General features: G+C 39.4%; 4 protein-coding genes across 4 annotated transcripts in view; 2 read left to right on the top strand and 2 right to left on the bottom strand.

The window, feature by feature from the left end:
- Window positions 1-27580, bottom strand: part of LOC141430148 (transmembrane protein 64) — a 275453-nt gene that overhangs the window by 105607 nt on the left and 142266 nt on the right. The window lies entirely within an intron of this gene.
- LOC141430300 (alanyl-tRNA editing protein Aarsd1-like) lies at window positions 4-6046 on the top strand (the record flags this gene model as incomplete). Its single annotated transcript, XM_074090933.1, has 6 exons — window positions 4-87; window positions 2061-2220; window positions 2969-3183; window positions 3800-4047; window positions 4828-5136; window positions 5913-6046. Coding segments are annotated over 6 exons (1140 nt in total), but the record flags the coding sequence as incomplete, so codon positions are not given.
- On the bottom strand, window positions 6008-11674 carry EMC8-9 (ER membrane protein complex subunit 8/9). Its single transcript, XM_074090687.1, has 4 exons — window positions 11375-11674; window positions 10325-10474; window positions 9325-9430; window positions 6008-8028 (listed from the first exon to the last, which is right to left on the bottom strand). The coding sequence occupies exons 1-4, from the start codon at window positions 11585-11587 to the stop codon at window positions 7844-7846; spliced, it is 654 nt and encodes a 217-aa protein (XP_073946788.1). The 5' UTR covers window positions 11588-11674; the 3' UTR covers window positions 6008-7843.
- The window catches only part of LOC141430303 (putative 1-phosphatidylinositol 3-phosphate 5-kinase), a gene marked incomplete in the record, with an annotated part of 61894 nt that continues 47054 nt past the window's right edge, over window positions 12741-27580 (top strand). Inside the window, 16 exon segments of the mRNA XM_074090936.1 lie at window positions 12741-13157; window positions 14324-14492; window positions 14982-15115; window positions 15511-15665; window positions 18618-18701; window positions 19023-19165; window positions 20020-20124; window positions 20340-20396; window positions 21594-21770; window positions 24197-24317; window positions 24888-24996; window positions 25649-25901; window positions 26423-26446; window positions 26449-26508; window positions 26511-26666; window positions 26814-26963. Of these exon segments, the coding sequence (XP_073947037.1) occupies window positions 12846-13157; window positions 14324-14492; window positions 14982-15115; window positions 15511-15665; window positions 18618-18701; window positions 19023-19165; window positions 20020-20124; window positions 20340-20396; window positions 21594-21770; window positions 24197-24317; window positions 24888-24996; window positions 25649-25901; window positions 26423-26446; window positions 26449-26508; window positions 26511-26666; window positions 26814-26963 (2209 nt within the window).

The following is a 27580-nucleotide window of genomic DNA, read 5'->3' on the forward strand; positions in this document are numbered from 1 at the left end:
ATAATAGAATATGGGAAAACATCGCAGTTCGAAGGATATCAAGTAACTTTGGAGAACACTATACTGTTTCCAGCTGGCGGTGGACAGGTACATTTAATCATTTAAATTAATTCGTTTTTCTAACATAAAAAAATATATACTTATAACGTGTAGTGTAGAAATATCGGACTGGATCGTAATTTATTTATAATGGTTACCAATCTTAGTATATAAAAATGAATCCCTTTTTCCCTTAGTCACGGCATCACGCGTGAACGGCTGGACCGATTTCGCTAATTATTTTTTTGTTGTGTTTGCTATTGTCAGGTGAATTGAAAAAAAAACTACAGCTGGGGCGAAGCCGCGGGCACCAGCTAGTTTAACAATAAAATCTCCTTTAGTTGAGACAGCAAATAACTTCATCCTAAAAACATGTCCATATTTATATTTTTTATTATTATTGCTTAAGTTTTATCTTTTATTTTTAATATATCCCATAGCAATTGTGAAAAATCTGAAAGAAAGAAAGAGAGATTTATTTGGTTTCATAAGCACCACCACCTTACAGTAATAAGACAAACTAGCATTAAAACTAAGTTAGTTGGTGACACAACAGGACACCAAAAAAGGTCTCCACTCAGCATGTGTTGCCACACATTATGTGCAGAAATGCTGGTTTTAGAGCCAAAATATATGTAGATAGTGATGAAATAAGTCACAATAAAATAACCACAAGAATATCAATTAAAAAGTAAAGACATTCTAATAAAGAGACTTGATCAACCCCTCATTTATGCGGGAACTAAAAAAAGTAGGTACTAGTTCTAGTCTTATCTGTTTAAATCTGCCTTAAATTTGGCATGGGGGCCAATCAACTATTTTCCCTACACTTTGGGCGTTTCCTGCGTTACCAAAATTGTCTTTGGCATTACCGAAAAATCGTACTTTCAACAAGATATTTTACGGTTTAATAGGTTAAACTTACGTAGGACGGCATGTATTTATGAACACCATTTATTAAATTACAGGAAAAAACATGTTTACTTACAAAAATCTGCAATTGTTTGAAAAATGTCGCGGACAGATTAGTGTGGATAAAAAAGTTAATTGGCCCATGGATCTGTTAAAAATAAAATATATATACAGGAAGTGAAACTTTGATTCTGGTGACAGCCATATGACGTCATGTGTATGAAGTGTATGAAGATACAGAGTGTTTTTATCTAGATTATAGATTTAGAATTTGATTTAATTTAATTAGATTTATATTTAGAATTTGTGTAATAATGACGGCACGGGCATCAAACTTTCGCTCCCTGTATATATATATATATATATATATGTATATATATATATATATATTTCTTGCAGTATTAAATACATCAACATGACAATTTTTAGAGCGAGTTTAGACTTGCAAGAAAAATACGGTATTTGACAACTCCTGATTTTGCCATATATAGATATACAGATAGTGTTTAGCAAAGAGAAAATTTAAATCGGTTGAAAATTGGATTTATAGTGATTTTTTGAAAAATCTATATACCTGTCTCTTTCTCAAACGCTTTTCTCTATGCAGCAAGTATGGCGGTACTGGCGTGTGACGTCACATGCCAGTATGTCTTTCTCTGTCTAATCTTGAATTTCAAACCTTTATAACTTTGTTATTTGTAAAGGTAGCTTAAAAATTGATTTTCTATTCGATAACAGGCATTCTGTAGTTTTAATTTATAAAACATATACAAAATAGTCAAATACCGTATTGTGCAAGTTGCATTACATTGTGAGGCCGTGAAGCCAACGAGTTTGTAGTGGTCAATCGAACGCCGCAATGTAATAAATTTATTTATTTGTAATTATATTTTTATGAAAAAATTACTTTCTGCCTAGTTTCTTGCGGCGCATTCTTCTTGGCAATGATGGTCTTTTCGAAAGCGCTGGTAGTTTAAAAAAATGACGTGTAAAAGTGCCCATTGCGGCCTATTTACTGAATAAATCATTTGAATTTGAATTTTTGAATGCAACTTGCACGATTTTTCTTGCATGTCTAAACTCGGCTTTATAGCAGATATTTTTTGCAGCCCCATGACATTGGCTCCTTAAATGATGTTGAAGTTGTACAAGTGCTACGTAAAGGAGATGAGGCGTTGCATTTCACTCGTGGGCCTCTGGAGGTTGGAGCCACGGTTACGCAGACAGTCAACTGGGAGAGGCGGTTTGACCACATGCAGCAACATTCAGGTATGTACATAAGTGTTGCTTGATTGCGTGTCTGTCTGCGAGGAATTCATTTATCAATTAAAAAGAAGATACTGGACATTGTCACAGTATATTTACACTTGATCATATCCATACTAATATTATAAATGCCAAAGTGTATGTGTTTGTATGTTTGTTCATCTTTCACGTCGAAACGGAGCAATGGATCGACGTATTTTTTGGCATAGAGATAGTTTATGAGCCAGAGAGTGACATAGGCTACTTTTTATCCCGGAAAAATGCACAGTTCCCGTGGGAACAGCGACTTGTACTATTATCTATTCTGTGACAGCGCGCAATAACCGAATTCCACGCGGCAAAAGCTAGTATTGAAATATAATAATAATAATAAAGCCTTTTTTTGTTTCAAATAAAGGAGTTTGGATAATTAGTTTTTTACAAATTTCGAGTTGTTAGTATTTTGCCAAATTTCATTTAAATCCGTCCAGCCGTTTCGGCGTGAAGAAGTAACAAACATACTCACTCACTCACTCACAAACTTTCACATTTAAGTATAATATTAGTAGGATTTTTGCTATTGTATGTATATGTATATTATATCTATATCCTCGAGTTAAAATTGGCAAAAATTCTGCTTACGTAATACTTGAATGACCCCATCAGGAGACCCACTTGCTTGTTTGCCATCCAGTCGAATAAAAATAAATAAATAAATAAATTGCTCTGAGGATGAGCTCGGACTGTAATCATTATACCATTGTTCATTTAGGCCAGCATCTCCTTTCGGCGGTTCTAGAGAAGGAATACAACCTCCCCACCACAAGCTGGTGGCTTGGTGCTGATGAGTGTCACGTGGAACTGGATGCTGTCAAGGTGGCTGATGACGTCATCACCGCAGCAGAGGCGCGGTGCAATGACCTCATACGGCAGGGACTCGCTGTTAAAGTCAAGTTCCTTAAGATGGGAGACCCTGATTTGGATGAGGTAAAAAAATACCTATGAGAAAGAAAGAAGAAAGAAAAGAAAATACATTGACATTGACTTGCAGACAGTTACAGTAACGCCAGACAGACGAGGAAAACAGTGACACGAAAGGGAACCCACCTCAGCATAATGCTGGCTCAAGAGCCAGCGCTGGTCTTCCGGTGGGACCGTGGTGTGCAAGTCTGACTTGCTTGTCTACATCTACAATCTTATCGTTTCGCCATGTCTATCTGTCTGTCCGTCCGTCCGTCCGCGGCTTTGCTCAGGGACTATCAATGCTAGAAAGCTGTAATTTTGCACGGATATTTATGTAAACTATGCCGACAAAATGGTACAATAAAAAACTAAAAAACTATATTTTTAGGGTACCTCCCATAGACGTAAAGTGGGGGTGATTTTTTTTTCTCATCCGACCCTATAGTGTGGGGTATCGTTGGATAGGTCAAAGCATATTTTATGATTTAAATTCGGGTTTTGTTCCGCGTACCGTCATTTTAGAGAAGCTCGAAAAAAAAAATCTAAAATCAAGATATGCAGAAGAAAACTAGAATCTAAATCATAAAATTAGTAATGATCGCGATACTCTAAAACGTTGTGATAAACAGCATATTTTCAGGCACACACCAGAGGCCTTCCAAAAGACTGTATGGCGACAATCCGCGTGATCTGCATAGAGGGTGTCGACGAGAACATGTGTTGTGGGACCCACGTGGCCAACCTCAGTCAGCTGCAAGCCATCAAGCTGCTGGGCGCGGAGCCAGGGAAGAAGGGGAAGACTAACTTGAGGTTCGTCGTGGGGAATAGAGTCACGTGGCTGCTCCAGAGGATGCTGGAAAGAGAGAGGGCGTTGACTGCGCTTTTGAAGTATGTTTACCTTTCGTATTCATCCTATTATTAAAGATAGGTAGATAAAAAACTTTAATCACCAAAACACAGGGTAAATCGTCAGTTATTGGCCACTATTCAATAACTGGCCACCTTACACTAAAAATAAATTCTAGTCACCTATAAACAGTTAATTTTTAAACCCCCCACGCAAAAAGAGGGGTGTTATAAGTTTGACCGCTATGTGTGTCTGTCTGTCTCAAAATATACCTCGTTGAGTTTCTTGCCGGATTCTTCTTAACAGAGGATTTTCCGAACCGGTGGTAGATTTTTTTTTGACATTCATAAGTGCTTTTTATAGCCTAAATTGAATAAAGATATTTTTTGACTGACTTTGTGGCACCGTAGCTCTTAAACGGGTGGACCGATTTGAATGCGGTTTTTTTATTTGAAATCAGGTTTCCTAGCGATGGTTCTTAGACATGTTTCATCAAAATCGGTTTAGTCGTTTTTGAGATATTGAACTTTTTAGTATAAGGTGTCAAAAATAGAATGATGTGTTACGGTGGAATCTCTGCTGAAAGGCAGCCTTAATAAATAACTATGATAAAGTGACATGAAAACTAACATGGATGACTCAAACACTACATCCAAAAGTTCTAAAAGTTACGTAAAATAATAAACATTAATTCATTGTGAATTTATAAATGCGAATGTACCTACTGACTGACTTTATATACAATTTTTTTTATAGTTGAAAATGAAATTTGTGTGCTTTAGTATTGGAAAATACTAATGTACTCCTATTTCTCGTTACAGAAACGAACCGAATAAACACGAAGAATTGGTGCAAAAAATGCAGAAAAATTTAAAAATCACCAACAAAAATCTACAAAACGTTCTATCCGAACTGGCTCAAGTTGAGATAGACAAAGTGAAGAACACAAAGCCAAAGTATCTCTTCTTGTTCAAGAAGGAAGCAACGCCGGAGTTTAACAGGGCGGTGTGTAAGGGGTTGGAGGGGGAGGGCTTGTTTATGTTTTTGGCTTCCGAAGAACCAGATAGGCCGAAGGAGGGACAGATTATTATACAAGGTCCAGAGGAGCATTGCAACGCTTTGGGACAGCAGTAAGTGTTCAAATCCCACTAATTTTATAAATGCGAAAGATTATAAGTCTGGTTGTTTGTTACCTTTAACCGTCAAAGATGCTAAACCGATTTAGATGAAATTCGGTATACTGATAGTTTCTTTGTCGATTGCCGATGGAACTTAGGGCGGTTTCAGACTAGCGTTTTATACGCGCGTATAACCTCGTTTTTGAAAGCGCGTGTACGCGCGCACAGGTGCGGTTTTGTTTTCTTCGAGCGTTGACGCACATATAAGAGCGAGCGAGAACATGTCCTTTAGACCAAACACGAGCAAACACACGCGAATGAGCGCGTACACGCGTGTTCGATTTAATGTAGCGCGCGTGTAAGCGCGTTTTTTTTTTATTCGACTGGATGGCAAACGAGAAAATGGGTCTCCTGATGGTAAGAGATCACCACCGCCCATAGACACCTGCAACACCAGGGGGATAGCAGTTGCGTTGCCAACCTAGAGGCCTAAGATGGAATACCTCAAGTGCCAGTTATTTCACCGGCTGTCTTACTCTCACGCCGAAACACAACAGTGCAAGCACTGCTGCTTCACGGCAGGATTAGCGAGCAAGATGGTGGTAGCAATCCGGGCGGACCTTGCACAAGGTCCTACCACCTGCATAAAAAGCGTATACCAAAAAAAGCGTATACACGCAGAAAAAAAACTCTAATCTGAAACCGCCCTTAATATTTGTGTTTTAAGTATACAATAGTTTAGTTTTTATAGTTTCTACGCCATAAATAAAATGTTTTTTTTTTTTCAGAATTACCGAACTTTTAAAGGGCAAAGGCGCGTTCAAGAACGGAAAATTCCAAGGAAAAGCGGGGGACATGGGCGGAATAAATAAATGCAAGAAACTAATCGAGGAATACTTTAATAAAGTCTAATTTATACAAATTGATGTTTCATTGTTAATTAAATAGTTCAATAAATATAATTCGGAGTATAAACAAAAACTTAACAAGGCATTTCGAGGGTCAAACAAATTGTTATTATCCTATGACGTTAAAACGACATGTTCACAATCACAGCATAAAGGCTCATATGAATAAAAAAAAGTGAAGTAAAGATCGTCAGAAGAACTGCAACTTGCCAACTGCCCATCGCAACTAAAAGTTAAAGTTTCACCATCCATTGATTAGTGTTAACTGGCGGTTAGGTGTGATGCCGTCTCTATTTGTTTTGTTCGAATAGACGGAGACGGCATCACATTTAACCGTCGGTTAACGCTAATCAATGGATGGTGAAACAGCCCCTTAATGTTTATTGGCGTTGGCATAAGATTGATTTTTAGTTAGTCTGCGTAAAAATGAGTTTTATTACATCTATGCAGTAAAAACGCTTTTTTAATACAAATTTATTCTTTATTCATACGGCCCAATGTTATTTTAACGAATATTATTTTGTCTATTTTAATTGTAATCGAATAACACAATAAAAGAAAAAGCAACAAAATGTCATACATAGCCAGGAATCGGGTAGGTATCATGTTTAAATTACAAAAATATGTTTATTTTGCATAAAATGTGGTACAGCCGCCATCAGATATTTCTGAGCGTCCAAGGTGATCAAAAATATCGAAACATGAACCCTAATATCTTAAAAATAGAGTGCATGTGCCGATATTTTTGAACACCTTGGCCGCTCATAAGTATTTGGTGGCGACTGTACAAAAAGTTGGCAATAAAGTTCACACAAGAAACTGCCATGCAAGTTCAATGTCAAACAAATTCTAAATTGAGGCTGACACTGCAATTTAGTTTTAACTGACTAATTTAAACTTCATTAGAATTTCCTCATTGAAACGAATTCACGTGTAAAGTAATGTGATAAAAACTGTACCGACATAACCCAGAAAATAAAATATATTTTTAATATAATTCGCTATAATAGATAACTTAAATTAACCTTTTAATGACACTTAACATTATGTGATTTACAATAAAAAATCATTTATCTACTTCAGAATTTACCGAAAACCAAGCGCCGTAATTGGTAGGTACAGTCGAGGTGGAACCTTAGTGCTACTAATATGATTCTGACATATACGTTAGCCAAAGAAATCAAAGCGAAATTGATTATGAAAAGGTTCCACCCTGTTATATGCTTCAGTTTCGACTGCACTAGTACATACTCGCATAACAACTTATTATATTTCATTCATGCTTTTTAACTTTGTTCCCATGAGTGACTACAAAACAATAACATTTTCTACGTAACTTTATCATGGCAACACTAAACCATAGATAAGAATAAAAAATATCGGTCAAGTGCGTGTTGGTGCACGCCCATTGTAGGATTCCGTATTAAGTTGCAGTAAATATTCATCATTAAATGTTGATTGACTATTACTCGTTGAGTCAAAAAAGCGGTAATAGTTTTCCCCACACTATATAAATATCATCCACATTATGACAGACGGACGTACAGAAAGACAGCGAAACTATAAGGGTTGGTTGTCGGACTACGGAACCCTAAAAGGGCAAAGGAACAAAGCCCTCGATTACAATTTTCATTCAATCCAGAGGCTTTATTGTCTAACAAACCCGGAATCTCAAACTTTTTCGCCATTTCTTTCTGTCACACGCTGTGGAATGAAGATAAAAAGAGAAAGTGAATGCGATCGCGAGCGCCCGAGTGTTAGACAATACAGAGTAATTCTTAGCATAAAAAATGACCTAACTCCATTTTAGTCTACCGGAAATGTTTCTCTTTGCACGCCATTGTGTTGGAGGCGTTGATGCTCGCGATGAGTTTCTCTATGCCCAGGTTGGTCCAGTCTTGGGTGACGTCGTCCAGATAGTTGTCAAAGTCAACGAGGTCTCGTTGTACGTCGCTCTGCAGGAGGTGGGAGACTGTTTCAAGAACATACGGCGTCTCTGGAGAACAACATTTTTGGTTTTGAAAAGACAAAATATAAAATAATATTTTCATGACACTGCTCAAAAATGCGGCCATAGATAACCTAAATCCAGTACACAAAACTGCTTCTATTTGTACATTTGACAGCTGACTCATTTATGGCTCGCACACAGGACAACAATATAGCACGTTACGGCAACAGGTCGTATCTATATATGGTTTTGATAGTAAGATACGACTTTTTAAATATAAGTATTTCAGAAATAATTTTCTTGGCCTGCTGAAACGACAATTGGACTAACTCATTCATCTATTGATACTTTCCAGCCTCTACAACAATGTACTATTTATTAGTACTACTAGTTTTTACCAGCCGGCTTGCACGCGTAAACCATCAAGGTAGAAACAGACTTATCAATTCCATATATTTAAGTACTATGGCCAGGTGTAGATATAAAACAAACACTTAACGCGTCATCACGTATTGATTGATAAGTACTAACACGCGTTGGGTGGCATGGCGTGGCGTCGCATATTAGTAGTGTGTTTCTACCTTCATTTATACCCAGCAGTTGATTTTAAATTCCGGTATTACACTAAACTCCCATGGGAATTCCTAAAACTTATATTGTGGTCTTCATTAACATTGCACTAAAAACAATACGGTATTTGACAACTCCTGAATTTGCCATATCTTAATATTATTATGAAAATATAGATATACAGACAGTGTTTAGCGAAGAGAAAACTTAAATCGGTTGAAAATTGGATTTATAGTGATTTTTTGAAAAATCTATATACCTGTCTCTTTCTCAAACGCTTTTCTCTACGCAGCAAGTATGGCGGTACTGGCGTGACGTCACATGCCAGTATGTCTTTCTCTGTCTAATCTTGAATTTCAAACCTTTATAACTTTATTATTTGTAAAGGTAGCTTAAAAATTGTTTTTCTATTCGATAACAGGCATTGTGTAGTTATAATGTATAAAACATATACAAAATAGTTAAATACCGTATTGTGCCATTTGTGCCAAAGTACCCTGGACCTAAAGTATGTAAAATTTAGATATGTTATAGATTTCAAAGTCCTAAACAAAAGTCTCTAAGGGTGCTACCTGTGTTTCGGGGTCCTTTTCAGAGTTTAGTTTAGTTTTTTATATAGTTCAAAATATCAGGATATTTAACTGAAAACACATTTTCAATACATTAGGTCCAGGGCATTTTCATGATTCTATACCCAGTTGCCATTTTGCCTAGTTGCAGAATTGCACCTTTTGTGTATGAGACAGCAATTAAATTTATTGAAATACTTACGGAACAAAACTTTGTTGGCATCTTTCAGCTTCCATTTCCCCTCCACATATTTGTGCAGCTTGATGGCCGGTGTGTCTAAATGCTGTACCATTTTCCTGTTATCCACCTGCAATTGTATGATTCAAGAGAAGACATTAATATAACCTAACTAACAAAAAGTTGGAAAGCCCCGACTTTGTCACTCCAAAGTTCAATACCTCAAAAACAGCTGAACCGATTTTGATAAAACATGTCAAGAACCATCGCTAGAAAACATGCTTTCAAATAAAAAAAAACTGTATTCAAATCGGTCCACTCGTTTAAGAGCTACGGTGCCACAGACAGACAGACAAATAGCGATGAAAATTATAACACCCCTCTTTTTTGCGTTAGTGGTTAAAGGGGCCACTTTCAAAGTAAAGACGACTTAAAATAAAAGGAGTAGAGATTGCTGTAAACAATTTAGGTTGCCACATTTGTGAATTAGAATATGTGGAGTATCAATATAATAGGCACAACACTAAATAGAGAATGAGAGTATTGGAGAAGAGAGGGACAGCTAACACAAACCCCACTATACATTTACACACAGAGGTTTAAAAAAAAATTCCCATAGACCATTTCCAAAAAATTTATGTTGTCAATAGACCCTCTGCTCTTACATGTCTACTTACTCCTCTAAAACTCCAGAAACCTCCATTTTTTATGACAACATGAACCTTCATCTGGTCTCTTGTAGACCCCTGGGGGTGCACCTGGATCACTATGAGAGCCTCAGCAAGATAAACAAGTTTAATTTCAAGACTACAAGGATGAGCTCGCAATTTTTTTTAAATAATGAGTTGTGACAGGCACCGGTGGAGTGGCAGGCCAAAAAGAAGATTGGATGATTTGAAATGTTACATTCCAAATTGGTACTGCCATCTTAATGCAATTTTGTATATTTAAATCGGCAGGGCCTGGTAATGAGTTAAGAAGACAGAGTAGGGCACAAAAGGGCTGCAAAAAAAATCTAGCATACCACAACGAAGACAGCTGAAGGAAAATGTTCTGCAATCTTCTCAGCGATCTTCTGGCCGGGACACTTCTCAACTGTGTTATCACGGAAGTTCTCACATGCTGCATAGTAGCCTGCTATTATACGGTTGTTGGCTTGTGCTACTGACTCTATCTGAAATATAATTTAAATATCCAAGTGAGTTATTGTTAACCTTCAAAAAAGATTAATTGAGAAACAAGGGAAAAAGAGAGACGTTTTGAAATTTATAAGCCGCATATCCTTTAGAGCAGCCTCAGGCCGAGCACCGCGAGCCGAGCCATATTTTGTTGGTTTATTGGCCGTGCTCAAAGGAGCCTCAGTCTGAGCCGTGCCTTTGGCAGCGTCTCCACTTGCGCGGCCTCGGAGCGAGGCAGCCGCTCGGCCCGAGGCTGCCTCTAGTGGATATGCGGCTATAGCCTATTGATTTCAACTGTAATGGCATAAATTTTCATTGAAAAATAAATACCTGAATTTGGAGATTAATAAAACTTTTAACATTATTTTTATACAGATTTTCAACTTCAACTTTATTTATCCAGAGTATTTACTCTTTTCAATGTTTATATTTTCCAAATAATAATGGCAAACCTATTAAATATCTAGAACAATAAATGCAGGACCTTAATTCCTTTTTTATACATGAAATTGACTGTGATTTATCCTTATCTTGCCTGAGATATAAAGTGCAGTTTAGTTTTAATGTAAGATGGTAATACTCTCATATAAATTACTGTTCTTTATTGTCATACTTTAATATTTTACACCTTAAATAAGAAAGGAATAGTGAGTGCATGGTGGGATCTCAGTATCATGAAACAACCTCAATGTAACCTATAAATTAGGGTGACAAGCTAAATTGATGACCCTCTTCTAAAAGGAAGTATCAGTTTAGGGCCAAATAAGTTAAAGCAGTTACATTTATAGACTATTTGTTGTAAAAAAAATACAGTCACAAGGTACAAAGACGTGAGATTATATCTTTGAGTGGTACCAATTAAAAGTTTGATAACAAAATTAAACTATGATTAGCACCTGTGTCAAAGCGATTTCTGCCATGGGAGACAAGTAATGACTATGATGGAATAGAGGCACGGTGTCCACAATATCCAAATCCTGGTTTTTAGCTCCATCTCTGATTTTAGTCGCGTCGGCGAGCAGTACCCCATTTACAGCACAATGAGGATATTTAGCTGCATGCAGTATGATTTTAGCGTATGCTGTAGTTTCCAACGATACTTCTCCCATCTTTTCAATAATTAGATATGGATTTATGTGAATATAATTGGATTTAGTCAGAATTTTATTTATCACAACTAGAATTCCTACGAGTCAGTCAGTAGTAGGTAAAGGTAGGTATAGAAAACAGGGGGGGGACAGTCGCCTATACCGTACTAATTCATGTCGATAGCGCCGCCATCTCCTTTATCTAACCTAAAATAAAACAGATTGTTGTCGTTTGTTTCAGATAGATGTCACTGAAAGCTTGAGATCACAAAATTTTATTTATTAAAAAATATTTTGTCGTTGATAATTACCGCAAAAATGAACTTTATTTTCGAAATTGACAATCGTATTGTAATTTCTAATATAAAAGTCACATAATTGTATCCGCTCAGTCGTTACAAATATTTTTTGTGTAGCACCCTCTATGTCAGGCCAGGCGTCTATTCGCGCTCAACAAGGAACAAGATGGCTACGTTGCAATCGAAACTCGTGCACATCGTCCACATAAAAAGTAAAGACAGTGCTGCAAACGGAAAATTGAGGCTGGTTTAAACTTAAGAAGACTGAATTCAAGCGGTCTCACTTCTCTTTGCAGCCCTGTTTTTAGTTTTTATGTGGTTTGAGCTGGGAAGCAAATCCAGTAAAGTAAAAGAATACCTGTGACTATTAATAGCTATACGTATGGATGGATATATACATCAATGGTACTAGTTAGGAAATGCAGACGGCGCTTCAAAACAGTCTGCATGAATGAGACGAGAGAGGGCTCTCTTTTCCCCCGTATATTATACTACTCTTTGATAGAAAACGTAAACTAAACGTCACTCGAACTCGACAGTCGCAGTCATAGACTATAGAAATAAGGATTTGACATCTGTCAAACCTAGTTTTTTTTTCTTGTCTTTTTTACACCACGCTCAAACAGCAAAAATGTGGGGCCAGTTTTTTCATTGAGGTATCGTAACAGAGGAAAGGTGTTTTGCAATTTTCGTGATATCTTTGCTTTGTTATTATCAGTGATAACATAAATAAATAATAAACGAAGTAAAAGCTTTGAAATAGTCGTTAAAAACTTAGCTCATACAGTGTTATGATTTTTTAAACTGGCAATCAAAGCTGTAAACGTCAATCTGACAATTGACACATATGACATTGAATTGAATTCTGACAGCTCACAGCTCAACAGTGCAAATTGTTTTCTTCCGATCCAGAACGAAAACAGAAGCCTTTATCGATGTAATTGTTCTCATTACACAATTAGTTTGTTGTTCTGTCCACGATGGATCAGTACGACACATCCCAGCTCACCGAGTTCCCGCGCTTCGAGCCGGAATCATCACAGAGCGGGGTATCAACGATCTTTAACAAACTGTGGAAGTTTTCGATCTTTTCGCCTGGTGAAACTGGCGAGAACAGTCAGAATAAAACCTTGACTGATAGTAGGGACGAGTCTCCTCAAACCGAGGATAGCAATAAGCAGGATTATGATGATATAAAGACGGAACCAGCTAGCTACGCGGTGGAGCTTGAGGCTCGCAGTTTACAGAATGTCTTAAGGAGAATCAGCAGTCTTGTTGCCTTGGGATCTAGCGTAAGTAAAATGAAAGTTTTGGAATACATACCCATTTACTTACTTTAAGTCTGGCTGTTCCTAACACTGATTTTATGAGGTAATGCATCTGTTGTGGGCGTATGTAATAAATCATATTCATATATTCTTAAATTAAATTGTGTTGCAGTGATTAACGGAGAGCTTTCCTTTGATTTTTCTCTGAGCCATAATTTAAAGTCTAGGGAAGGATAGGTTTTTAAATTTGAGTAAGCCTAATTAAAAGGAAAAGAACTGATAATATATGGACCATACAAAGTTTTAAGGAGTGAGAGAGAGAGACTATGTCTAGATGTCTAACATCTGGTTAGTATCCGTAACCAAAACTATTGGATAATCTGAAATAATTTAATAACCGAAACCGGTATTATGTTTGATATTATTATTATTATTATTAAAGCTTTATATATCCATACAGTACAATAAGTTTATATATAAATTTTTAATTGATAAGTAGTTTACTGTTATGGTCCCTATTGGGTAAAAGCCTCCTCCATCTCTCTCCACTTTTGTTTGTTTTGAGCAGTGCTCATCCAGTTATTTTCTGCTATTTTTTTTTACATAATGCTGCTTAAATACAAAAGGGCCACAAATAAAAAAAAATTTTTTTTGTTTTTATTGCAATAGTTGCATGTTAAATAGCATTTATAATGCAATTATTGTGATTGAAAAAAAAATTTTTTTACTTATGGCCCTTTTGTATTTAAGCAACGAATATCCGTATCCATATCCAGATCCGAAATTGTATATCCATAACATCCCTGGTCTTTATAATAAAATATTAACAATCATGCCGAGCTTAAACTCATGACATCTCACCAGTATGGTCTGACAGGGGCAGTCGAAATGTTGAAACAAAACACACATTTAAGGATCTTCGTTGTTTAAGAAAATAAAGAGTGATTTTGAATTTCACCTAAATCACCTCGCAGACTGCATCACAATTATTTATCGGTCACATAAAATTAATCAATGTTTGTTAAAACAGGGTCTATATTGTCTAAGGCGCGGGCGCACGCCATCGCATTTACATCTCTTTCTACCTTCATCCTATACCGTGTGACAGAAAGAAGTAAAAACGATTGTGATTCAGAGTGCATTAGACAATAAGGCCTCAGGCGCTAAGTAAGATTTTACTTGTTTCACAGAGCGGCACCAAATACTCGGACACGGAGTTGGCCCGTTACTGGATGCCCGATGACATCTCCCGCGAGTGCTACGAGTGCGCGGCGCGCTTCGGCACGCTGCGCCGGCGCCACCACTGCCGCGTGTGCGGACAGATCTTCTGTTCACGATGCTGCAGCCAGCGGGTACCAGGTCGGTTGATCCACTGTGTACAATATACAAGCAGTGCGGAGCAACTGTTCCGGATGGCTCAAGACAGAGATACATTTTCAGAGCTAACGGCCAACCTCCAGTAAAGGAGTAGTTTAAGAAGAAGACAATATACAACGTTACACTGTGCACCGGTCTTACCAACTGCACCTTAACCATGAGATCTCCGAAAATCGTAGCTATTAGAAATTTCATTCACCTGCTTCTCCACATTTCAGAGGGAGTCGAGAACGTAAGGTCAAGGTAGTCAGGAATCATCTATTCGAGGACGTCGGGCAGCAGATACTAACATATGAGGAGCTGTTGACTACAATAGTCCAAATTGAGGCAATTTGTAAACTCGTGACTTTTAATCATTTCCTTCACTCTTCTTTCGTTACCCTCGCCATAGATAATCGCTGACCGCGTTTACACGAGCGAAGCTGCGGGTACAGAATAGTCTTTTTATATACATATTTAAATTGTTTCCAGGTCAGATATTCGGGTGCGCGGGCGGCCTCAGAGTGTGCAACTATTGTTGCAACGTGGTTCTGAGCTATCTGCGGGAAAACGACATGACCGGCGAGATATCGCCGGATCTCAGGACTTTACAGGAGAATTTACAGGTATGGATTGAATACTCGCTTTTTACCCAATTTCCCGAAGGAGGGTTATGTTTTTTGAGCGTGTGAATATATGTGTATGTAAGTATGACTATTTCGTTAGTCCACTCTGCAGCCTAAAGGGCTGGATGAATTTTAACATAAGAGGTGTCATAAGATTTGTCATAACTGTCGGAGTGACATAGGGTATATCATATTTCAATATACCGTCCGCGAAAAAATGTGGCGGGGAAATAAATAATCAAATAAAAGACGTAAAAATATCAAGATTGCGAAAAAATAACTTTTTTTATTATTATGAGAGAGGCAAACGAGCAAAGCGATTCATCAGATGAGAAATGATGCCACCACCCATGAATACCAAAAGTGAAGGAGTGATAGTGATCTATTATTTATAGGTTAAATTCCCTGACAACAAGTCACTACAGTCAAAGTCGCGTGACAACTACATGTTCGCGCGCGAGCAAGACGACCGCGAGCGCGGCTGCCCCAAGGAAGCCATACAGGACGTGTTTAGGCAACTAGCTAACATGCTGCCCACACAGCAACACAGGTGAGTGACTTGGACATCGTTATTTAAATATTTAACTTCGTTATTCGTTAATCCGTTACTAAGATGGTTAACTTCGTTAAACGTTATAGCGTTCTTTTCTAGATGATTTTATGTAAATCGTTACGTAACGACAGCCGTTAATTCGTTAAAATGTGATAGAAATTAGATTTTTATATCGTTACGTTATGCTTTAGTGCCGGCAATATATAAACTTTTCGTTAAACTAGCGGCACGCGCTACGCCGCTCTGTTTTTAATTTATCTATCACGGCTAGCGTCGACCGTGCCGGCCAACCGGCCTGAACGCCCTTGCCAGAACGTGTTTTTGCGGCATAGCTCTGTCCGCACTGTATCTTTTTGGTAAATAGTAGGTAAGTACTGGAATGATATAAAAACACGAGGAAAATTAACGGAGATTAACGTAATATCCGTTGACATTTTTAAAGTTAACTGAAGTTAAATCCTTTAGGTGAAATGTTGACTACGTTCATTAACGTTAAACGGATTAACAGTCTTGTGTCCAGCCCAGCTCTCGTGAGGTAGCTTTAGAGCAAGACGACCTCGAAAGAAACAAAACAGAGTTACTAGTAATACGCACGAAGAAAGAAGAAATTTATGAACCTCTTATTTTTCGGCATACTTATACAACAAGATTAATAAAGTTCTAAATATATACCCATTAAAAAGTTACGATTGTAGGGAAGTTGTGATGAATTGGTTAACGGAACACAATTATGAAGAAACGGAAGTACTTTTGTTCTCTCGTCATAATTAGATGAACATAATAATGTATATGGCCGTTTGAATTGTGATCTGTACCTATTTTAGCATGATTTTATGTAAAACTCACACAAACGCATAAATCACTAATACACGTACGTACGCACACATACACCACGCACACACACACACAGACACACACACGCATACACTTTAAATACAACTTACTTTAAGCATTAGTGGGTACTAGTTATTTATTTCTACTTGTTTATTTGTATTTATTTATTTTTAGTCTACGCGATTGTACCATTAACCTCCTAACACAGGTACAAAACGCCTACTGGAAGGCCCCTCCATTTGTCACCCTACCCATTAATTGTGTGGAATGAAATAAAGCATTTTTTTATGTTTTGTTTTTCTCTAACACTTTCTTCAACCGCTGCTTTGTGTGCACGTCTTAATAAAACTTCAGTATATAAATAACTTCCTAAGTCTAACTGAAAAACACGAATGCGCATTGAATGGGCAGATTCGATTCATTCCAAAATTGCTTTATAAATAATAATTGCAGGTCTCTGCAGAAAATTTGGAAGCGAATGTCGTGAGTGATCGTTTCGATGTTGTCGGCCGTTCTCATTTGTAAAAACGTCGTTGGCTACTACATCATGAAGCCCAGTTTAGAGCAGCAAAAAAAAATGCGAGTTGCATTACATTGCGGCGCTCGATTGACCACTACAAATTTACGCTTTACGGCCTCGCGATGTAATGCAACTTGCACGTCTAAACCGGGCTTAAGTTTTTGTACGGACTTAAGACTTTGCACAAAGTTTAGGTTCAAATTGACCCCATTAAAGCCACTAGTTCTCCTTATTAACAGGGCTTGAGTAGTACAGTTACCTAAATTAATATGTGACACAAAAAAGCGTGTATAAATATCTGATATGACTCTCTTTCTAGGACTGGTAGGACGTGGCAGATATTTTTACACGTTCCGCTGTGGCAGACGTTATTGCAGGTGACTGTACTGTCCTGGCACGGAAAACTAGCGTTTTCATGAAACCAGACAAACATAAGTTTACGTCTTTGTTATCAGTTAATAGACGGTAAATATATGTATCATGATTATGATTAAAAATCGACTGACAATTAATTTAGTGCACATCAAAAAAATTAAGGACTGTTTTTTAATTATGCACCAAAATTCAGTCTTACTTTATTAATTAATTTTACAATAACTACAATTTAGCACCTATATGACTGTCGGCAAACCGTGGGCTTGCTGTAATGGGTACTTAATTTACGTTATAATTATAATTAACCATAAAGATTCACTTGCACCATCTTGTATCTCAAAAAGTATGCTCTGTTTCTATTTACCCACAAAATACTATTATACTACACTTAAATAGTAACTGTACTTCTCGAAATATCATGCAGCGTCTTTCCTTCTCATATATTTAAATCGTTCAGTCACCAGCACCAATATCTGACACAAAAAAGGTTCATAAATATCTGTTACGACTATTTATGGGGCCGATAGGACGTGACAGATATTTTTGCACGCTCCGCTGTGACAGATATTAATACCCTACTTAACCTTACAAAATTATCACAAAAATGTAACTTAAGTACCTGTCAACATTGAGCCCCGAAATGTACCTACCATCAGCCAAATATGTCGCCTACCACCCTAAAGTTGATAGCCGTTTGCATGTCATAAAACAGTAATGCCAATAGACGTGTCTGTCGTCTGTCAACTTGAAAGTCCGACTAGCGACATATTAATTTGATAGGAAATTGTTTAAAAATGGACATACCACTTATTTGGCTGATGGTACATAAGCTATATACGTATACTGCTAAGCTCTATAGTTCGCTATCTAACATTTTAGTCTATGTATCGGGATTCAAGCTATGGGTGTTATTGACAGTTCAATGTAAAACTATTGAGAATTAGACGAAATAAAATAAAAAGTTCACTCACGTGTTAAAGTTCAGTTTTACCTGACGTGCGTCGGACTAGTTCGTAGCTCTAACAAATTTTAAAGCGCATTAGTTCTTACAAGCTTTTATTTACCTTGCTAAAGTAATACTTTTTTTATTTATGAAGAAATATCGCTGTGAACTCACTCCTTGACAACGTAAATTCGAAAATACAAATTGAGTGATCAGGATTAGTCTTTTATTACTGGTAAACGTTGAATATAATGTTAAAATGTAAATAATGTTTTAGGTATCGCCTGGTGCGGTACAATGGCGTGTGGAGAGGGTGCGATGTGCTACAGTGGATCACTGACAACACGAGCCATAAAACCAGGTTTGAATCGATTTATTAAGGGGCCATTTTGCTTATACTGATTTATACATTGGATGAATTTGACTTTATTGCATTTTATATAGTAAATATTCCCTTTTTAGAGAATAAGCGACATTCAAATCACTGAAACTATAATATCTAGAGGAGGTAAAAACATGTCGTTTAGGGTTAATCTACTATTTTCAACAAATTCTGTATAATTTGCTGTTTTCAGTTTAAAGATTAACCATGAAGAAAAATAAGATACATTCTAATTGAGAACCTCCTTTTTTTGAAGTCAGTTAAAAATCAAATATAACCTAGTTAATTGTTTTAACACAGGGCGCAAGCGACGTTAATATGCCAGTCTCTCGTCAACGGCGGTTACATGGAGTGCGTGTCGGAGTTGCCCCAGTTCGCGGACTACGCGCTGTACCGGCCTGCGCCCGCGCCGCCGCAGACGCCGCCCGACCCGGACCACTCACGTACGTTCATATCCCCCTTGTATATTCTGAAGCTGTGTTAGTCAAATTGTCGCACGATCTCTTTTAATAGACGCAATTGCTTCAGAATAGGCTCGTTATACCTAATGATACACATATAAATTTAATAAGCAAATTACTGCGTATGTCACTAATATTATATATTTTTTTAAATTCCGTTTTTTTTAAGGTTTCTCAGGTAAGTTTTCTTTGTCTTCTTCTTATTATTATTATTTATTTAATTAATCTGTACCCTTATAAATTTAAAGTTGATTTATTTCAATAGGGAATATTACTGCAATGTGAATGCAGCACTAGCACAAACCATAAACAGTTTTCTGAATATCGTAATGTCCGTAGGATGCCATAATATCATATTATTTCAATTATTTTTTTTTGGAAATATAGCTCTATCGTTACTATCGATGTAAATATCATGTTATTTTGTTGCTAATAAATATTTCATGATCCGTCATGGCGGCAAACTATAAAGAGAATTGACGTTGTCATGGCGGTTTGTTTACGGTTTGTGCTAGTGTCGCCCCCTGCGCTGAGCTTTGCGTAATATTCCCTATACATAGAAATTTCACAGTTTAATCAAATACTAAACTTTGAACTAAAACATCAGTGAACACCAAAACGTAAATAATACCTGCAAGACTTACATTAGGTAGCAAGATAAAACAAAGATTGTGGTTCATTGGTATGGATCATCGAAAAGTAACACCTTGATCAATAAATAACTTACGTTAATTTTATTCCCCCTGATCCACTGTACCCCACTAAACCACTGTTCCCGTCTGTGGTACTAGGCCCTAATATAGCCATCTTGTAACAAGTCTTCATCTGTATTTCAGCGGACGAGGAACATACGCGCTTGGTGGAGAGTGTATCGTCGTACTGCCTAGATCTCAACCTTGGGGAGCATTCTGCTCGTCTGACCAAAACGGCTAAAGTCTCAGGTATGTAAACTAAACAGTTGATGCATGTACGGTACCAATGTATGGGATAGACCAATAGATATTATATATTCATTTGTGGGTTCATAGCAATCTAACCATTGTGTGTAAACAACTTTAGACAGATTTAGGTTTTGTGAAATAACCTGGTTATGTATTTGCATTTCTGTTGTGTAAGGAAAATATGAGTTGTGTTGTTATTGTTCTGTGTATTTTAGAGCCAGTCTCGACGCCGTCCAGCGCCGAAGAGACTCCTAACTTGGAACACAGCGAAGGTAATATTTATGTTTGTCGTAGTTGCATGTTTATGTTGGGAACTCATTATATTAATCCCAAGAGGACTTGAGTTTATTAATACTTTTTGTGTTATAAAAAGTACGCGTTCCCTCTCCTTTAGTGCTTACTAAAATGAACAAAATATGAATAGTATCAAAATCGTTTAATCCTACTTTGATCGGTAATTGTATGAAAGTTTTTGAATTTGCCCCTTTTTTAACCCCCGACGCAAAAAGAGGGGTGTTATAAGTTTGATCGCTATGTGTGTCTGTGTGTCTGTATATCTTTGTTCCGTGTCTGTGTATCTGTCTGTCTGTATGTGGCACCGCAGCTCTTAAACGGGTGGACCGATTTTGATGCGGTTTATTTTTAATTGAAAGCAGGTTTTCTAGCGATGGTTCTTAGACATGTTTCATCAAAATCGGTTCAGCCGTTTTTGAGATATTGAACCTCGAAGCGACAAAGTCGGGGGTTTGCCAACTATTTGCTGGTTAGGTTATTGCAGGTTCAGCTTTCATTAGAGACAGACTTTTTATTTATTTTGAAAAACAACTTCATTAAAAAAAGGAAACCATAAAACAATAAACGCAAAGAGGGCTATCGTTTTTTGTCTCACTAGATGGCGCACTGTTGCGTGAGGTTTTTAAGTGTGGCTTTCAGAGTTTGGGTTATAAGCGGGCGTTAAAAAGAATAAGTGTGAATATTTTTAATATCTTAAAAATTACCATTATTGGCACAATATGCTTTCCGGAGGCATGAATGTCTGGTTTTGAGACAGGTTTTGTTCTTCGGAAAAAAAAGTGCTCCAAAAGTTTCCAAACAAAACGGGGACTATTGCAACACATGGCAGCTCGATAATTAATTTATGGTCGGTTTTAAATGTAAAAAAAATTATTATTAATCAAACCCGTTTTCACGCCCGAATAACAGACTTTGAAACATTTCGGAGACCTCACGCTACACTGCGCCTCTAGCGAGACAATTCGCGATAGCCTCATTGGCGTTTGACGCACGTCAATTTTGTATCAGATAATCTATGCGCTTGCCGCTTGCGCTCAGCGCGTAAATGTTTGCTAATAAAATTATATGATGCAAAATTGGTGAGCGTCAAAGAGCAAGCGCCTAAGAGTGAATCTTCTTCGCGATATTCGCATAAGGACAGTCAAACCTGTTGGTGATTATTTATAATTATACAGTTACTGATTTCGAATCTAGGTCGAGTGACAACAAACTGTCAAAGCTATCGAAGAAGGCGGAGATGGACCACCTCAAGCTACTAATGCGCCAGCTACTGTCCAGCGAGTCACTGAGCGGCGCGTGGCTCGACATATTGCTACCGCTGTGCACGCAAGCAGCTGACATCATCATGCCAGGTCAGTGGGCAGCTACTGGCGCGCCAGCTTACTGTCCCGCGAGTGCTAAGCGGCGCGTGGGCTCGACATATTGCTACGCTGTGCACGCAAGCAGCTGACATCATCATGCCAGGTCAGTGGGGCAGCTACTGGCGCGGCAGCTACTGTCCAGCGAGTCACTGAGCGGCGCGTTGGCTCGACATATTGCTACCGCTGTGCACGCAAGCAGCTGACATCATCATGCCAGGTCAGTCGGCAGCTACTGGCGCGGCAGCTACTGTCCAGCGAGTCACTGAGCGGCGCGTGGCTCGACATATGCTACCGCTGTGCACGCAAGCACTGAATCATCATGCCAGGTCAGTGGGCAGCTACTGGCGCGGCAGCTCTGTCCAGCGAGTCACTGAGGCGCGTGCTCAGACATATTGCTACCGCTGTGCACGCAAGCAGCTGACATCATCATGCCAGGTCAGTGGGCAGCTACTGGCGCGCCAGCTACTGTCCAGCGAGCACTGGCGGCGCGTGGCTCGACATATTGCTACCGCTGTGCACGCAAGCAGCTGACATCATCATGCCAGGTCAGTGGGCAGCTACTGGCGCGCCAGCTACTGTCCAGCGAGTCACTGAGCGGCGCGTGGCTCGACATATTGCTACCGCTGTGCACGCAAGCAGCTGACATCATCATGCCAGGTCAGTGGGCAGCTACTGGCGCGCCAGCTACTGTCCAGCGAGTCACTGAGCGCGCGTGGCGTCACATATTGCTACCCGCTGTGCACGCAAGCAGCTGACATCATCATGCCAGGTCAGTGGGCAGCTACTGGCGCGCCAGCTACTGTCCAGCGAGTCACTGAGCGGCGCGTGGCTCGACATATTGCTACCGCTGTGCCGCAAGCAGCTGACATCATCATGCCAGGTCAGTGGGCAGCTACTGGCGCGCCAGCTACTGTCCAGCGAGTCACTGAGCGCGCGTGGCTCGACATATTGCTGCCGCTGTGCACGCAAGCAGCTGACATCATCATGCCAGGTCAGTGGGCAGCTACTGGCGCGGCAGCTACTTCCAGCGAGTCACTGAGCGGCGCGTGGCTCGACATATGCTACCGCTGTGCACGCCAAGCAGCTGACATCATCATGCCAGGCAGTGGGCAAGCTACTGGCGCGGCAGCTACTGTCCAGCGAGTCACTGAGCGGCGCGTGGCTCGACATTTGCTACCGCTGTGCACGTAAGCAGCTGAGATCATCATGCAGGTCAGTGGCAGCTACTGGCCGGCAGCTACTGTCCAGCGAGTCAGTGAGCGGCGCGGCGCTATTTTATTCGCACAAATCCACTGCTGATTGCACTGATTGATTATGTTTCGCGCATTCCATCAAAAACTGTCATTTGATTGCGATCGCGAGCGTCAGAAACTTTAGGCTCTGGTGACAATACAATAATCTGACAGTATCGTCCTGGCCTGGTAGTCCGGCCAGGATCGTCTCCGTAGGACGGAACTCCTCAACGGTTAATGGCATCGACTTGTTTGGTACGGAAATGTAGTTTGGATGACAATGCAAATACAGTCAACAAAAAAAACCGGTCAAGAGCGTGTCGGACACGGCCGAAATAGGGTTCCGTAGCCATTGCGAAAAAATTAAGTGATATTTTTCTAAGGATTTCGTATTTTATACGGAATCTTCCAATTTAGGTATATGTTATACCTTAGGCTGCTACTATTTATTTACTCTTAGGGGCTGTTTCACCATCCATTGATTAGTGTTAACTGACGGTTAAATGTGATGCTGTCCCTGTCTAGTCGAACAAAACAAATAGAGACGGCATCACATTTAAGCGTCAGTTAACACTAATCAATGGATGGTGAAACAGCCCTTAAACTACTAGCATCTCAAAAGTTTTTCCTCCACCGGTTTAGAGATTTTAGAGGGGGGGGACGCTCAATTTTAATGAAAATTTGCACTTTGAAGTTGAATACTTCGCAAAAAAATAATCAAAAATTTACTTAGCAATCCCCTAATGTTTTAAAAGACCTATCCATGATACCCCACACTATAAGTTGGATGAGAAAAAAAAATCACCCCACTTTACGTCTATAGGAGGTACCCTAAAAAAAATTTTTTTTGTTTTTTTTATTGTACCATTTTGTCGGCATAGTTTACATATATATCCCTGCAAAATTACAACTTTCTAGCATTGATAGTCCCTGAGCAAAGCCGCGGACGGACAGACAGACGGGACATGGCGAAAACTATAAGGTTCCGTTTTTGCCATTTTGGCTCCGGAACCCTAAAAAGGACAGTTAGCAAAAAAGCTTGTATTAAAAATGAAATTTTTATCAAAAACTTTTTAAGACCGTAGACCACATTCCTCACGTCCGTGTCACGGCGGGGTGCTAAATATGTGTACCATTGGCCGATACGTCAAGAATATTACCAACATACTTATTCCTGTATCGTAGATCTCCACAGCAGCGACATAGACATCCGGAACTATGTGCAAGTGAAGAAACTCCGCGACGGCTGCGCGCGGGACTCGCGCGTGGTCCCCGGCGTCGTCTTGACCAAGAATGTGGCCCACAGGTGGGTCCAGCACGCTTTGTTTAAAAAGTCAAAAGTCAAAATATCTTTATTCAAATTAGGCTATAACAAGCACTTATGAATGTCAAAAAAAAAACTACCACCGGTTCGGAAAAACCTCTGTTGAGAAGAATCCGGCAAGAAACTCACGAGGTATATATATTTTTTTAAACAGATTTACAATATTATTAAATGATATCTATACATCACAAGTATTTAACACAACTTAATTTTTAAACACACGTAGGTTCGCTATTTGAAGGATCGCTAGTGCGGATCGGAATTATTTCCAAATATCCCTGTCCAGTCCATGATATAATCATTAACTTTATAATACGCCTTAGATATTAATGTCTTCTTGACAATAGATCTGAATTTTTTATAATATTTTTTGGAATTTTATTATAAAAACGTATGCAACTTCCCAGAAACGACTTTTTGGTTTTAGCCAGTCTGTAAGATGGAATGTTCGTACATACATAACCATCTTCCATAACCAGCACTGGTTTGTGAAAGTTTGTGAGTATGCATGTGTGTGTATTATATTGTATTGTATTGTGTCGTAATTTTCAGAGCAATGCCTCAGAAGATAGAGAACCCGACCGTCCTCCTCCTGGATTGCTCGATTGCGTACCAGAGGGTGGAGGGCAAGTTGACCTCGCTTGAACCCGTGTTGTTACAGGTACCTTAATCATAACGTTTGATTTTCTGATGTAGTGCAACGAGAATCTTGTAAGATAGAAATGTGGTATAGGAAATATAGCCGTGAGCCGTGATGGCCTAGTGGTTTGACCCATCGTCTCTCAAGCAGAGTATCGTGGGTTCAAACCCCGGCTCGAATTATAAACTTCATACACAAATTTATAGGCGACCTTATGGTCTTGCTTGCAATGAGGGCTACCGTTTTCGCGCTCACCAGTTGGCGCCACTGTAGACAAAGGTCCCGCCTGTAGTATAGTGGTTAGTTTGTTATTACGGGCGTGATAACAAAATTTACATTTAAATCATATTTAATACCTTGAAAGCGTACCATAAAAATATCGAGCATGCCGCAGTGTTGCGTAGTCCCGTTTTGTTCGGAAAAAAGGGGGGACAAAGGTTTCCGAAAGACAAAACTGTCTCAAAACAGAATTCATTGCCCCGTAACGCATATTTGCCACAATTAATTTCAGGTATTGCAAAATATTCACAAAATTATTTTAATTATAAATAAACACGCGTAGCTCGCCCAAAACAGTGACATTACACCCACCTACACTAGCGCCTCTAGCGGCGAATCATACGCGATGGATGGCTCTCATTGGCTCATTTAGTTTAACTGAACTGGGTTCTAGGAGCAAGAATACTTAGTCCGTTGCGCGGCGCGCATCACGGCGCTCCACCCCGACGTGGTGCTGGTGCGGGGGGCGGCGGCGCGCGCCGTGCAGGACGCGCTGCGGGCCGCGGGCGTGGCGCTGGCCACCGCCGTCGGCCGGGGAGCCCTGCACCGCGCCGCGCGCTGCCTCCGGGCCGACCTGGTGGCCTCCATCGACGCCAGGATCGCCTGTGCCGAGGCTGGGGCACTGCGGCAGTTCTCCGTCACCTGCCGTGAGTGCCTATTGTGTACAAGCAAGAATACCTGGTCTGTTGTGCGGCGTGCATCACAGCCTTCCGTCTCCATGGGGTATTTATTACATTCAGCCCCTGCCCGCAATGCCAAATGACCAGGGAAATGGGTGGGACGAGTGTATAAACACGCTATTTAGCGTCAAATCGGCGTTGCTGCACCCACTGTGTAGCAACACATGCGGAGTGGAGACCCTTTTTCGTGACAATTGGTGTCATCACCATACAATTTATTGTGATTTTGCTTGTATAGTAATATATTATTGTTTTGTGTTTGGTGGTGGTACCGTTGGGACCGTAATAAATCATTTTTCTTTTTTTTCTCTCTTTCTTCTTATTTCTCATGCTACTGCCATTGTTACTAGTGCTGCTGCATAAAGCTTTTTTTATCGCTATTGCCAATTCTGCGTCGATAGATATGGGTCTCACACGGCAAGTTAAATAAAAGATTCTAAAATACCCCCTGTTCTAGCTCCATTTTCACCACCAAATTTCTCCAACAGACCCAAGCAAAACCCTGATGTCCCTCGAGGCTGCGCGGAGCCCCAACTGGGCTGCTGCATCTTAATCTGCGGACACCCTCTCAGAACTAGGCGCGTGTCAAGAAAGTCGTCAAATTCATGCTCCTGGCGTGCTACAACTGGAAACTAGAAAAAGCATTCCTAGCTGACATCGAAGTGGTTCTACCTGAACCGGGAATGACGTGGGATGATGATGTGATGATGATGACAACAATATTAATAAGATGCTCGATGATGAAGTTAAACAAGAAGGAATAAAGATGAAAAGTTGACAAAGTCAGTTAGCGACAGAAGCTCTGATACAGATGATGAATAAAGATGTAGATAGTTTAAAGAAAGATGATTCGAGTTCCTTAATGAATCCATTGACTAGTAAGTTTGTTGCGCAAAGCGGATAGTGATAGATTAAGTTGTGGAGTACCCATAAGGGATTTTAGTGATCCATTAAGGGCGACTGTGTCGGTAGAAGATGACGTATTTCTGCCCACTGAAGAGAGTCTGAAGCGGATAATCATACTGACAGGTAAGTTTTTGATTGATCTACTAATGAGTCTATAACAGGTTCTGTACATTGTTTCCTTTTGTCTATACTTAATACTACTGGCTGTGTGTCGGCTGTATCCGTTTACACTATCATTTTCTGCGGTTGTTTGAGTTGAATGATGAGTGATTTGCAGTTAGCTATATACCACAGATAATTTTTCATGTAGATTTGTAATAATGCATGGTAACAGAGTGGTAGTTCCATAAAATAGAGTGTCTGCGTAATTTGATAATACTAAGGTTTTTTTGTAAGGGGCAACGACCATGCTTGGGTCATCTTTTTTTGTCGGAACCATTGCTTTCTTCCTTGACCGACCTATAGCCCTTTTATTACAAAGGGAATACTACTGCTCTGCGTCAGAATGCAGCACTAGCACAAACCATAAACAGTTTTTTTTGATAATCATTATAGAAATTAATAAGCTGAAACTATAATAAATCTAAAATGGACCCGCGGCATTGGTACCAAAGATGCTGGCAGCATTTCCCCGCTGGATCGCAAGACTGATGCGTTTGAGCCGAGGAAACTGCCAGCTCTTCTCCTGTGGTACCTCTGAGCCTCTTTGATAGATCTTTGAAGAGACTCAGAGCGCCAGG

The sequence above is a fragment of the Choristoneura fumiferana genome, chromosome 8 (genome assembly GCF_025370935.1).
Source record: "Choristoneura fumiferana chromosome 8, NRCan_CFum_1, whole genome shotgun sequence".
NCBI classification, from domain to species: Eukaryota; Metazoa; Arthropoda; class Insecta; order Lepidoptera; family Tortricidae; genus Choristoneura; species Choristoneura fumiferana.